Source organism: Pyrus communis, chromosome 7, assembly GCF_963583255.1.
Source record: "Pyrus communis chromosome 7, drPyrComm1.1, whole genome shotgun sequence".
NCBI classification, from domain to species: Eukaryota; Viridiplantae; Streptophyta; class Magnoliopsida; order Rosales; family Rosaceae; genus Pyrus; species Pyrus communis.
This window is the reverse complement of record NC_084809.1, coordinates 1481201-1494076: the sequence shown is the minus strand read 5'-3', so window position 1 is coordinate 1494076 and position 12876 is coordinate 1481201. Positions and strand designations below refer to the sequence as shown.

The following is a 12876-nucleotide window of genomic DNA, read 5'->3' as shown; positions in this document are numbered from 1 at the left end:
ACCGATTATGAGCTCGTTTAGAAGCGCTTTTAAAATGGTTAAAAAACATTTTTAAGAAAAATATTTTGGAATTAATTTTTAGTAAATATGCAAGTAAATCTTGAAAAATCACTCAAATTGTTTTGAATATACTCTTTTTCATTTTTTTTTTTGTAAAAGATGATCAATAAATGCAAGCCACTAAACCATAGTGGTTTCGGGTCATCCTGATCACTGTGTAAGAAATTTCTAACAGCCTCAAGCATGCTCTTGTAGAGCTGCAAGACATGAGGAAGAACATAAATTGTCCTCGCGAAGAATTTGAGTTGAACGATGTTGTGTCTTATATTTTTCTAACAGTTTTGTTTGTTTTGTCTGTGTGGTTTAGTAAAACTCAAGGGATGGGGTTTTAAAATCGACTTTAATGTTATTTCTAAAGCAACCTAATCAATTATTATTTAGCATCTATATATCCTTATAATTTCAAAATTACTAGTCACGCTGCTCTCTACCTCCCATTTAGTTGTATTATGCACTTCTTTTGATTCTCTCTATGACATTTAATGGGCCTTTCAATTTTGTGAAGACTACTTCAATTGTTAATGTTAGATTTCGAAATTTTTTATCTATACATATATGAAGGGCTCTCTCTCATAAAGAATTTGGCTCTATCACTATGAACGATATACTTAAAAACCTCATTTCAATCCAACTCCAAACGTTATATAATCGATTCAAGCAATATATTCGTATTCAACCCAATTTCAGAGCGATTAATCTGAATTTAAGTCCAAATTTTAACTAATCTGAGTTATACAAAATAACAACTCAAACTCGTATGCATTATTCACGCCTGTCTGCTCTAGCCAACTTCGCTAAATTCTACTTTCAACATGACAAAGTTTGTCCATCCCTATCAAGGCTATTAAGGGTGTTTTGGTCTTCCAAGTTACTTTTGTCGTGGTTATGTGATGTGAGGAAATTTCTATTTCCTGAAAATTTCCAGATCATGATTTGGACGCACAGTAAATGCTACAAAAAAGGAAATGCCAAATAGTAATCTTTTCCCCCATTATTTGATTTGATTCTTCTCCACATGGACGGAGGCAACATATGCCAAATTATTTATACACTTTTAGAAATGAAGCATCAGTTTAAACACTTATTTTAAAATACTCTATGACATTCTACATTATTTCTACTCTCTCACATTTTCTGAGCCATGTAATTTTTTCCATTACCTAATGATTTATATTTCACAATTCTAAACACCAATTAGCTAAAATCATGTTGTTGAACAATAAGTTAATAGCATTGTATAAAAATTTTAATTTAATTTCATTATTCGAAGTTGCTCTCACTAAAAATGCTTCTAGCTCCGTCCATGCTTCTCCACACTCTTTTTTTTTTTTTTTGTCAGTCATAACCACCCCCATCAATTTCATTTCAATCCACCTTTTACTTTGATCAACTTGTCTTAACTTTCACTTGGAATCCTATAACTCAATTTACATCTTTTCATCTTTTTTGGTGTTAGAGAAGGGGAAATCAAACTTAAAAGATCTCAGGTATTCAGATAAATATTTTTAATCACTTAAGTTACGAGAAATTCCTTGCAAAAGATTACAAGGTTGTTATGTCTTGTTTTTTTTTTTTTTATGAAAAAAATGTATATCTGAAATTAAGTAAGAAAATAAGAGCAGTTGCAACTTGCAACCTTGCCGAAAAAAAAAAAAAAAGAAGACCATATGCATGCACTTACGAAATTTGCTATATGTGTATATAGAACCGTCCCGAGTATAAACCTAGATCGAGGCTGACCAAACAAAGGCGAAAATATCCATCACCATTTGAGAGGATAAAACGCACCTCTCGACACATGGTTGTCTCCTACTATTCAATTTTTGTGTCCGTAGTCGGATTATATGAAATGTCTGACCCACTCACAAAAGAATGAAACGTTTTTGTTGGGCTTTGTATTTATGGAAAGTGTTATTCACACTTCGATTTTTATCTTCCACGTTCTTTTGTTTGATCATCTTCAATTCATACGACCTAACGGTTGAAAATTAAGAAGGTGTATAAGAAGTAAAAATAAGTATGTAGATAACCCTACCCGTGCTTAACTATTCCTTTGCATTGGACTTTGTACTTAATTACAATCAAGCGATACCTAAATATAAAAGAAATTTTGTCTAAACTGTCGACATAAAATTTTCTCCTTATCGTGATATTTGAAAGAAGAGAGAAGAAATATTTGTCTAAACTGTCGACCTAAAATTTTCTCCTTAGACACGTACCCCTTCATCTTTTGTCATTGTCCACATAAGTCCAACTAGTATTCAATTGAACACTTGAAAGCAAAGGATGGAACTAGTGAAGGCAAATTGATCCGCAAATTGATACATATGACTAATTGAAAGAGAAATGAGTTACATAGAGCGAGTTCATCGTTATTATAGGTTCAGTATAATAATATAATTATATGTATAAATTTCTCTTCATATATTACTGTGTTATTAAGTTGGAATGTCATCAAAAGAAGTCTATTACATCGACTAATGACTAATATATACATATATATATATATATATATATTTGTTGATGAGTACAAGCAAAAATAATAATACTCACAAAAATACTTGCACATAATAAAGCGGGTTGAAGGCGTATCAACGTATATCAACAGTTATATAATAGAATTATTAGCCAGAGAAATTTTTTAGTGTACTAGAAAACTACTTAGTACATCAATTATCATGATTCAAATAGTTAGTAACTTAAAAAGAATTTAAACCAATTATATTATAACACGTAGTATGTCAGGCCGTGATCGACACGCTGAAAATATCTCAAACTAAAAGATTGTTATCGACATATTCTGCGCAGTAACTATAAACTTGTTTGACACAGCATCTAAACCTTAAAGCACCACAGGAAGATCTGCGTGCAATGCTTCTGCCTCCTTTTCCTTCTTTACCTTAAGCTTTTTCCAAAGAAAGGAAAAAAATTCTGAAAATCACAAAATTCACTAAACAAATTAATAGTTAACAACCACCGCCGCCACCGCAATGGAAGCTGATGCTGACGAAGAACAAGTACTAAAAGATCATTGTAATGTGTTTGAACTACCAGTGGATGCTGATCAAAAGGCCACAGAGTTGAGGTTATTTTCAATAGCACCACCCCACATGCTGGCCTTCCACCTTGCATGGCTCTCCCTCTTCTCCAACTTCTTCTCCACCTTCTCCATCCCTCCCCTCCTCGCCGTGATCCGCAACGACCTCAATCTCACCGACACCGACACCGGCTATGCCGGCACTGCCGCCTTCGTCGGCTCCATCGTCTCCCGCATTGCCATGGGACCTATATGCGACCTCATCGGCCCCCGCATCGCCATCGGCACCCTCTCCCTTCTCACGGCCCCCATCATCCTCTCCACCTCTCTCATCTCCTCCCCCAATTCCTTCATCGCCATCCGCTTTCTCGCTGGCTTCTCCCTCGCCAACTTCGTCGCCAACCAGTTCTGGATGAGCTGCATGTTCTCGGGATGCGTTGTCGGCCTCGCCAACGGCTTCTCTGCCGGCTGGGCCAACATGGGCTCCGGCGTCACCCAGATGGTCATGCCACTCATTTATTCTCTCATCATGTCATTCAACGTGCCTTCCTCCACTGCTTGGAGGCTGGCGTTCTTCGTGCCAGCAATTTTTCAAACTGTGACTGCCCTATTGGTCCTGGCATTTGGTCAAGACCTACCTTCTGGGAGCTACAAACGCTCTCAGAAGGTCGACAACAAGTCCAAAGAGAGCTTGTTAAGTGTTATTTTTAATGGGGCCAAGAATTATAGAGCATGGATTTTGGCGTTGACTTATGCCTTCAGTTTTGGGGTGGAGTTGACCACTGATAATATCATAGCTGAGTATTTCTACGACAGATTTGGTGTGAATCTTGAGGTGGCGGGGATCATAGCGGCGAGCTTCGGAATGGCAAATTTCTTTTCGAGGCCGAGCGGCGGGTTGGTTTCCGATAGGCTGGCGAGAAGGTTCGGGATGAGGGGGAGGTTGTGGGGGTTGTGGGTGGCGCAGACGGTGGCGGGGTTGTTGTGTTTGCTACTCGGACGAGTCAACTCGCTTTGGGGATCCATACTTGTCATGTGTGCGTTCTCTGTCTTTGTACAAGCTGCCGCCGGCCTTACGTTTGGTGTGGTGCCATTTGTGTCCAAAAGGTACGAACGATGAAATGACACTCCACGAGGCATATTCCTCTCTGTGTTGGTCCCACTTCTACCACTTATTCTTGATGACGCGATGTTTGGGTGATTACCACTCTTTCACCAAGATCATCAGATTAAGTGATTCGAGCCTTTCAAATTTCATCCAACTATCCATTTGTTTTGAACTTTTAAAAGGTGTAATAATTTTTGGCCGTTGGATAAAATTTGGAAGGCCCGGATTCTCCGGATCTCTCCCTCCAAAGCCCAGGGATCAAGTGATCCAGACCTTTAAAATTTGTTCCAACAGCTAAAAACAGAGAAATTAGTAAGAACTTTTAAAAGCTATAATAATTTTTAGCCGTTGGATCAAATTTTTAAGGGAACTTTAACGAAAAGCTTTTGGTATAGTTCACTTTAACGAAAAATCATATTTTTACATTAAAAAGTAAATCATGGTACTATTTACTTTACCCTTTATTTTATCCTTATCGTTAAAACTCAAAGTTTTCAAACCATTTTCATTAATTTTTCTAATTTTTAAAGGTCCGGATTATTTGATCCCTAAACTTTGGAAGAAGAGATGGAGAAACGATTTCTTTCCGGTGATTATTATATTGGTGTTGATGGGAGTTGGTGACGTATGAACACCAACAGTTAGAAATCACTCACGCAAAAATCAGTCGGTAACGTACTTAAGTGGTCGATGATTATCGGTGCTAATGGGGATTGCTGGTGACATGCACCATCAGCACCAACAATCATCTCGTATTAACAAGCCAAAAACTAATAAACACGAGAATTACGATTGATCCTAGCACAACTCTGTTGGAGTGTGACTAGCTAGCTATACTATGACTAATTATAGTGCTCTGACGTAGGTTTGAATCAACTATAATTCCTTCAGTTTGCATGCATAGTTAGCATCATCGCCATGTATACATCTCTGTTTACTTATGCAGGTCACTGGGAGTGGTATCAGGGATCACAGGCGGCGGAGGGACGATGGGGGCGGTGGTAACCCAGCTGCTGTTGTTTTCAGGCACGGAATTCTCCAAGCAGACGAGCATTTCTCTGATGGGTGTGATGATGCTTGTGTGCACTCTCCCAGTCTCCCTCATCTACTTCCCTCAGTGGGGTGGAATGTTCTGCGGCCATTCCTATGGCTATGGCGATCGTCTCAACGGACAAGAAACTGAAACAAACCAGTATCACTTGCTCCAATAGCATTCTCGAAATTGATTCGAGCCTCGAGTTCCATGAAGCAAGCAAAAATTTGACTAAAAAGCTTTGTAATATATGGTTAGATTGTTGTTCTAAAAGTAGTAAATAAGACTACAATAGGCTGGATGGCTTTTGCAATTACCTTTCATATTATTGCAACTAAAAAATTTTACATATACAATTGAAAATATTTACGAAGATTAGCCTTCAACACATGCAGATTGATCTGCAAAATGTATGATACAGGATTGGTACTTGAGGTCCTAAGATAATACCTGCGATATCCCCTCATTTCCTTCTACGTCACAAGAGCATACCTCCGCTGCCATGAAAATATCGACTTGCCATCCATCGAGCAATCAATAAGTAGAAAAGCCCTGTTCCAAATATTTGGGAATTGGGGGATCGTCGCGTGAATCCTGGTCCTCCAAAGCAAGCCACACGCCCTTAAAATCCTAACCACAACAATTGCTTCGTGGTCAATTTATATGGTGGTTAGCCAAGTTAGAGGATCAATCTCCCGGTTTTAAAGCTGAAATGGTCCCGTGATTACAAGCGCCATAATATTTTGCTGTGAGCTTTGCATAAATCAATGGAGCTGGCATTTGTTTGTTCCAGCACAAACGGCGCACTCCTCTGCATCTCCAGCAACATGGCTTATGCAGTGATTGATCCTATCATTCAAAACATCCTGCAACCAGAGACCTCGTATGACTTTGAATGAAAGCACAGTACTGTAATACAGTTGAAATGCACATCGAGTATAGCAAAAACATAGTTGAGTGATTATAACAAGCACAATCTTCCTACCTAAATCTATCTGTTTCTAAAACTACATTCAACCATCAATTTAAGCATCAACATAAATTCACCACAGCTCGAGAAATTCTGCGATGTGTAGGAAAAGAAAAAACTGACACCTGAGGAAATCCCATAGTCATACCACGAGTAGATGATGGAGGCCAAGAGGCGCAGTTACCATATAAGATACACCAGGATGCTCCTTTGCAGCTTCAGCTGTCAGGGACGGAATATCCTGTAAAATAAGACGCTCTAATCCATTCAATCACCCTGTTTCCTAAACCATTCGTAGAGTGAGCTATTAAAAACAATATCCCGTCGATATGAATTGTCAGTTGAGCTACCTGATTCCAATGTCTACCAGGTGAGAGGAAAAACGGGCTCACAACAACACGATTCGCCCCTTGTTCAACGCATGAACTGAATGCATCCCGAATTGATGGTTCCGCCAACTCCTAATCGTCGAAAATTTATCCACAAAAAGAGAATTTCACCAACATTAGAGCATCAAAAAACGCATTGTCAACATTCACCTAAAAATATAAAAGTTAATTATAAAAATTAATTAATTATTGTACCATATGAGCTGCCTCCACAATTGGGTACCCAGCTCTCTCTCTAAACATGCTCACGAACTCATCTGAAAAAATTCATACAGTTCAATTTCCTATTAACAATCTTAAAAATCCAAACTTTTTACACTAATCACAAGAAAAATTGCGATTTCAATCCGTAATCTCAAATATTTGATTAGCTTACTTAGCATGAGATTTGATTCCTTGCGGCGCGAACCATGGTCGAGGATGATGACCCCATTGGCGCTACCCCTGCACAACCTTCTGCTCAAATTTCCATTTCTTGAGGGGCCTCTCTGCAAATTCGAGAAGTTGAGGACTGCGCAGCTAGGGCTTGCTCCGATTTCGGTCGCCGGTGAGCTTCGATTTGACAAACACAGAAAAACAAAATTGTAAAAACACAAAAGACGATGCAGATTCGGAAGAAAAAATGGAGGGATTTGAGACTTGTACCTTTTGGCGGTATATTGGGGGCGGATGGATACCGACCTAAACGACATCTTTTGGCGGCGAAGAGCCGAGCTTCAACGGTCCTGTTATCGGTGAGCGGGACGACGTCGTTGTTATTCCTTCAACTGAGAGGGACATTCCTGGACCTGGAGATACCTCTTGGCCCATAGAGCCCAAGCCCGATTATTATTGGGCTCGTGACAATAAGTGGGTGTCAAAGAAACACAAAAAGGACCACGTCATCTATAATTTGAAATACCATTACAAAGTGACTCGATCTGGACGAATTTTAGACTCATATTAACAGTATGTCATGGGGTTGATTCTTGGCTCTACTAAATCACAAAATAGTGGCCAGAGGAAGATAGAAATGTCTCTGTGGGTTTTTCGGGTCCTGGAAGATGGATTGCCGTGACGAAATCACTAATTGGTCCCTTTTTTTTAGAGAAGAATTTATAATTATAATATACTTTTGCCTTTTCATCTTATCAAAGGAAAAAACCATTCATTTTAAGAGATTCGAACTCGAAATCTCATATGTAAAATTAAATGCTTTTAACAAATTGAGCTACAATTTTTTTTTCCAGATTAACTTATTAGCAGGTCAATTGCTTAAATTTAACAAATGCAGCATGTGCCTAATGTTATTAATGCATATGATGAACCCTCACCAAATAATTCATAATTGATACTAATAACTTTTGGTTGTTAGTTGATATGTTTCTTTCACCGTCACCAACCAAATATTCATTTACACAAACCCTAATAATCATACTGCATTTCCCACTTTGTTTATTATCTTAAATTATAACTTTTTATGTTCACTCGAGGCCGTTTTTTCTGTTCAACAAGACCACCACAAGATCGCTTTTTTTTTTTTTTTCGAGTCGTCAAGTCAATGATAGTATGCATGAATTAAAAGAGATGTAACTGAAACCTTCACTACGCAGTGTTGTCATTTGTAATCATTACAAGTTGTAATAAACTTCCATTCAGTATTCACCGTCACGGGATTGGTTTAGTAGTTGAAGACGAATTCTAAACCTATATTCTACACAGTATGTCCTAGATTCAATTCTTAACGGTGGAGAATCACCCGACGTTGGTCATAGGTAGCTGAAATGCTTTTGTGAGTCTTCTTAGCCCTCAAAAAAGAAAACTGACGTGACGAAACCACCGGCTGGTCTCTTTTTTAAATAAAAAACTACAATTCAATATTGAATTAGTACAAACCAAGTCAAGCCTTTAAACCGCTAGATCTCTTTTTGTCTCTCTTGAACGGTCTAGATTATCTGTCCGTTCCAAAACTCAATTGCAGGAAAAACAGTCCACAATTTAGGCACAGATAAAAGAGTAAATACACATAATCTTTGCCCAAATCAGCATTTTACTGTCCGGAAAGTCGAAAAACTGTTACAAAAGAAAAAGGCGCACAAAAGGGTTCTTATTCTATCCCCACATCGCACGCCACTCTCTCAACTAACTTATGAACACTTCCCAAGTCCCAACTTCACGACAACGAACTTTAAGTTAAAAATATTACGAAATTGGAACCCCACCTCCCACTCTCTTTATTCTGCTTAATCTCTACTTCTACTTCTTCTGGGTCTCTGAAAATCCCTGCAAAGTTTCGAGCTTTAAGCTTTAAGCAGCTTAATTAAGCTTAAGCTGCAAATCCTCTACCGTCGCAGAAATCCCAGAATCCAGAGATTGAAGGAAGTGGATCTGGCTTCTGGGTTTAACGTGAAACAGAGAGAGATGAGAGCGTGAGCTACTTCTGAAGCTTTCCGTTTTGGGAGCTGAGAAAGTGCTTAATGCAAAAGCAGCTTATTAATTGAGTGAGTAATGAAGCGGAAGGCGGGTCCGCAGAAAGCGCAGCAAAAATGGAAGAGGAAGCTTTTGGCTTTGATTCTGGTGGGGCTCTGCTTCGGGGCGTTGGTGCTGCTGATGCACACTCGCTACAGTCGGATTATGACCCTCGTTTCGTTGCGAAATTCTCAGCAAAATCAAAGGCCTAAGATCGCCTTCTTGTTCATCGCTCGCAATCGCATTCCGTTAGACGTTCTTTGGGATGTTTTCTTTCAGGTAATTAAGTAGTTAATTACTTGTTTTTGGATCTAATAGCGTGATTAGGAGTGTAATTAACTTGGCATTTTGTATTAAAGATGGAGTTTTTGTTGTTTTTGTTTTTGGTTGCAGGGAGGGGAGAGTAGGTTTTCGATATATGTTCACTCGAGGCCGGGGTTTCTGTTCAACAAGGCCACCACAAGATCAGTTTTTTTCTTGAATCGTCAAGTAAATGATAGTATACAGGTGGGAGTTGCTGTTCTATTTCCTAGCTTGAATTCTTAATTTGGAAATGCAATGTCATATGTGTATCATAAGCGCTTTTTCTAATAGCGCTTTTATTAGATACAATGTCATGCGTATCAGAAGCGTTTTTTCAAAATGCACTTTATTTTGGAACACTTGAAATTTTAATTCAAACTCCAAGTGGAAGTGCTTCTTAAAAAAGCGCTTGGAAGTGCCTCTGTAGAAGCACCTCTCTTGGGAGTGATTCTATGACCCATAAGCACTTTTAAGTCTTAATGCCAAATGTTATTAAAAGCATTTCTCAGTTGGCAGAAAGCACTTTCAGCTATGCTAAAAGCACAATTCTAAACATGTGTATTGTATGCTGGAAAAGTTTGAATTTGTTTTCTCGGCTTCTTATCGAACTGATAAATTAAGGGATATATGTCAGAGAGTTGATCCACAAGCTACTTGAGTGAACTTTACTTTTACGTATACTTACAGATTCAGTTGAACTATGTGAATAAAGATGATTTTTTTTCTTTCTGTCTTTCGTCGCGATGTTATAGTTATTTCATGTGTTCTATACCAGGTAGATTGGGGAGAAGCAAGCATGATTGAAGCAGAGCGTATATTACTCAGACACGCACTCGAGGATCCTCTCAATCAACGCTTTGCCTTTGTTTCTGATAGGTGAAGATTGTCTCGACGTTTTTTCCCCTTAGGTTGCAGTCGCATAAATTGGGGCCTGCTAGTTTCTTTCTCATAAAATTTTGTGATTTTTTATCATCTAACGATATTTCAGTTACTCAATCTCTTTTCAGCTGCATTCCCCTCTACAATTTCAGCTATATATATGACTACATCATGTCAGCAAGAACCAGTTTCGTAGACAGGTGAATAAACTACATCAAATATGTATTATTATTATCATCGTTGTGTATGTTTGAAAGAATCGCTTGTCTGTGGTCTGCAGTCATCAGTCGGTATCTGCATTCTATATAATCAGTAGAGGGGCCATTTCGGTTTCATCTTCAGAGTGTACACATATCATTAGCGAGCTGCATCTCGATGTGAATCTACTTCATAATGAATCATTTTATGTTATCTCCTAAAGATTCGTACAATCTATGTCTTTGTATCGTACTTATGACGGACAGTTTTGAAAGCATATTTAACCATTAACTTTTGGGAGCAGCTTTGCTGATACGAAAGAGGGCCGCTACAATCCAAAAATGCATCCTGCAATTCCTGTCCATAACTGGAGAAAAGGATCACAGGTACGGGTTGGCATGATGAATTGGTTGCCTCTTGAATTTCATTGCACCACTAAATAGAAAACCTAATAAGTGCTTCTTACTTCTACCATGCAAGTTCCCTACAGTTCATCTTATTAGTGTCATTTTCTTTTTCCCACTGCAGTGGACTGTTTTGACCAGGAAGCATGCCGAGGTTGTAGTGAAAGACGATACAGTCTTTCCTATGTTTCAATTGCACTGCAAGGTAATTCGGCTTTTAATTGTTGTATGACCATTTGCAGATATAGCGTTTCAATTGCACTGCAAGGTAATTCAGCTATGCTGACATTACCCTGTTTTTGTTTTCTTTGTAATCTCATCAATTTGTTCCCTTCGAAATTTTTTTTGCTGCTTTTGTTTTTTTTTTTCCCTCGTACTTGACATGTTCTATGTGTGGCATCGTGCAGAGAAAATCACTACCTGAGTTTTGGCGGGATCGTCCCATTGTAAGTACCCTTATTCGTCTTTGAGACAATTGAACTTTTATTCAACTACGAAATCAGCTTCATGGTCAAAGCAGTATGGCACCAACACTACTACTGATAATTTATGCAATCTTGCAGCCCGCTGATACATCCAAGGAGCACAATTGTATTCCGGACGAGCATTATGTTCAGACATTGCTGGCTGTAAGATAAATTTTCTTTCTTTTGGAAAGCTAAAACAGCGGTGATGGTATCTCTTTCATCGCCATAATAGTTTAGCTCTCTAAGAAAGCTATATTTCGATTTTCAGCAAGAAGGCCTTGAAGGAGAACTCACACGTAGATCACTGACACACACGTCGTGGGATTTATCATCCTCTAGAGACCGTGAACGCCGTGGATGGCACCCCTTGACTTACAAATATTCAGATGCTACTCCCATGCTTATTAAATCTATAAAGGTATATCCGTAGAGATTTTTCTGGAATGTCATTTGAATTTAATCGTAAATTTGCAGCTGATTTGAAAAGTTATGTTACAGAGACTATCAGAATCCTAATGTAATTTGATGAATTTATGTTCAGGAGATAGATAATGTCTACTACGAGACTGAATACCGGAGAGAATGGTGTAGCAGCAAGGGAAAACCATCTCGGTGCTTTCTTTTTGCTCGAAAATTTACCCGCCCTGCTGCTCTCAGGCTTCTTAACACGGTACATTTCAGAACTGAGTCATGGTGCTCTTGTTCGTTTTCCTCGACTTTCACTTTCCTTTTCCGGTACCTTTGCTCATCAACATGATCATGTTTTAATTTGACAGACTGCACTGAAACTCAACCGGAGCAACGATTAAAGTCTAACCGGTGGTAAAGTTTATTTTCCGGTAAACCGGCTAGTGATTGATCCATAGTAGGAAATAGTAATTAGATTTGCAATGAGAGGAATAAACGAAAGAGGAGGTTGTGTATATTTTGTGGGGGTAAAGGTGTTTACTGTGGTATGTATTCTTTTTAGAACAAAAGAAAAATAAGAATCGGTATTGAAGTGAATGGTTGTATGGGGATTTAAGTCGAGAGGGTGAGAGATTCATTATCACCTCATGCTGAGATCACATTAAGCACGCCTCGAGCCCTCTCGGGTTAGGGTGGCATATTGCGCCCAGATCAAAAAATAAAAAGCAACCATTGCATTCTTTCGTTAATTAGGAACTTTCAAGTCTTCAATGTTTCAGATGTAATGGTTATATATAGGGTTTTGGTCTTTGCTTCAATTTTCTTGGATCTACTCCAATACAACCCCACAACGGGTTCCGCCTCTGCAGCCCTGCAGTTGTGGAGACACGGTGGGGCCATTGTAGTCAGTTAACTCGAATAACTTGTATTTTCTTTCAAGGGGCAAAGTGTTTAATAGACCTCACTAGTTTTTCTTCCTAAGAGCCTGTTTATCGAGAATGATCTGTACTGTTGTGCGTAAGACAAGGAGATCAAAGTGGCGATGTCTCAAATTAATAATTCAAACGACGTGATGTGAAAAAATTAAAATAGACGACCATTCGTGCTAGATTTGAGAAATCGCAAAAGATAAGCTGGAGCATTGTTCCCCATTTTTTACTAGTAACGATTGA

General features: G+C 38.6%; 3 protein-coding genes across 3 annotated transcripts; 2 read left to right on the top strand and 1 right to left on the bottom strand.

The window, feature by feature from the left end:
- Positions 1 to 2893: 2893 nt before the first annotated feature.
- On the top strand, positions 2894 to 5624 carry LOC137741072 (high affinity nitrate transporter 2.7-like). Its single transcript, XM_068480876.1, has 2 exons — positions 2894 to 4204; positions 5152 to 5624. The coding sequence occupies exons 1-2, from the start codon at positions 3051 to 3053 to the stop codon at positions 5414 to 5416; spliced, it is 1419 nt and encodes a 472-aa protein (XP_068336977.1). The 5' UTR covers positions 2894 to 3050; the 3' UTR covers positions 5417 to 5624.
- A 339-nt stretch (positions 5625 to 5963) lies between these two features.
- Positions 5964 to 7333, bottom strand: LOC137741073 (sirohydrochlorin ferrochelatase, chloroplastic-like). The gene is made up of 6 exons (XM_068480878.1): positions 7243 to 7333; positions 6974 to 7149; positions 6793 to 6854; positions 6559 to 6669; positions 6357 to 6449; positions 5964 to 6104 (listed from the first exon to the last, which is right to left on the bottom strand). The coding sequence occupies exons 1-6, from the start codon at positions 7287 to 7289 to the stop codon at positions 6003 to 6005; spliced, it is 591 nt and encodes a 196-aa protein (XP_068336979.1). The 5' UTR covers positions 7290 to 7333; the 3' UTR covers positions 5964 to 6002.
- Positions 7334 to 8726: 1393 nt separating this feature from the next.
- LOC137739001 (glycosyltransferase BC10) lies at positions 8727 to 12301 on the top strand. The gene is made up of 11 exons (XM_068478475.1): positions 8727 to 9324; positions 9439 to 9552; positions 10124 to 10224; positions 10356 to 10427; positions 10730 to 10811; positions 10954 to 11034; positions 11237 to 11275; positions 11393 to 11458; positions 11565 to 11714; positions 11838 to 11966; positions 12073 to 12301. The coding sequence occupies exons 1-11, from the start codon at positions 9085 to 9087 to the stop codon at positions 12103 to 12105; spliced, it is 1107 nt and encodes a 368-aa protein (XP_068334576.1). The 5' UTR covers positions 8727 to 9084; the 3' UTR covers positions 12106 to 12301.
- The last annotated feature ends 575 nt before the right edge of the window (positions 12302 to 12876 follow it).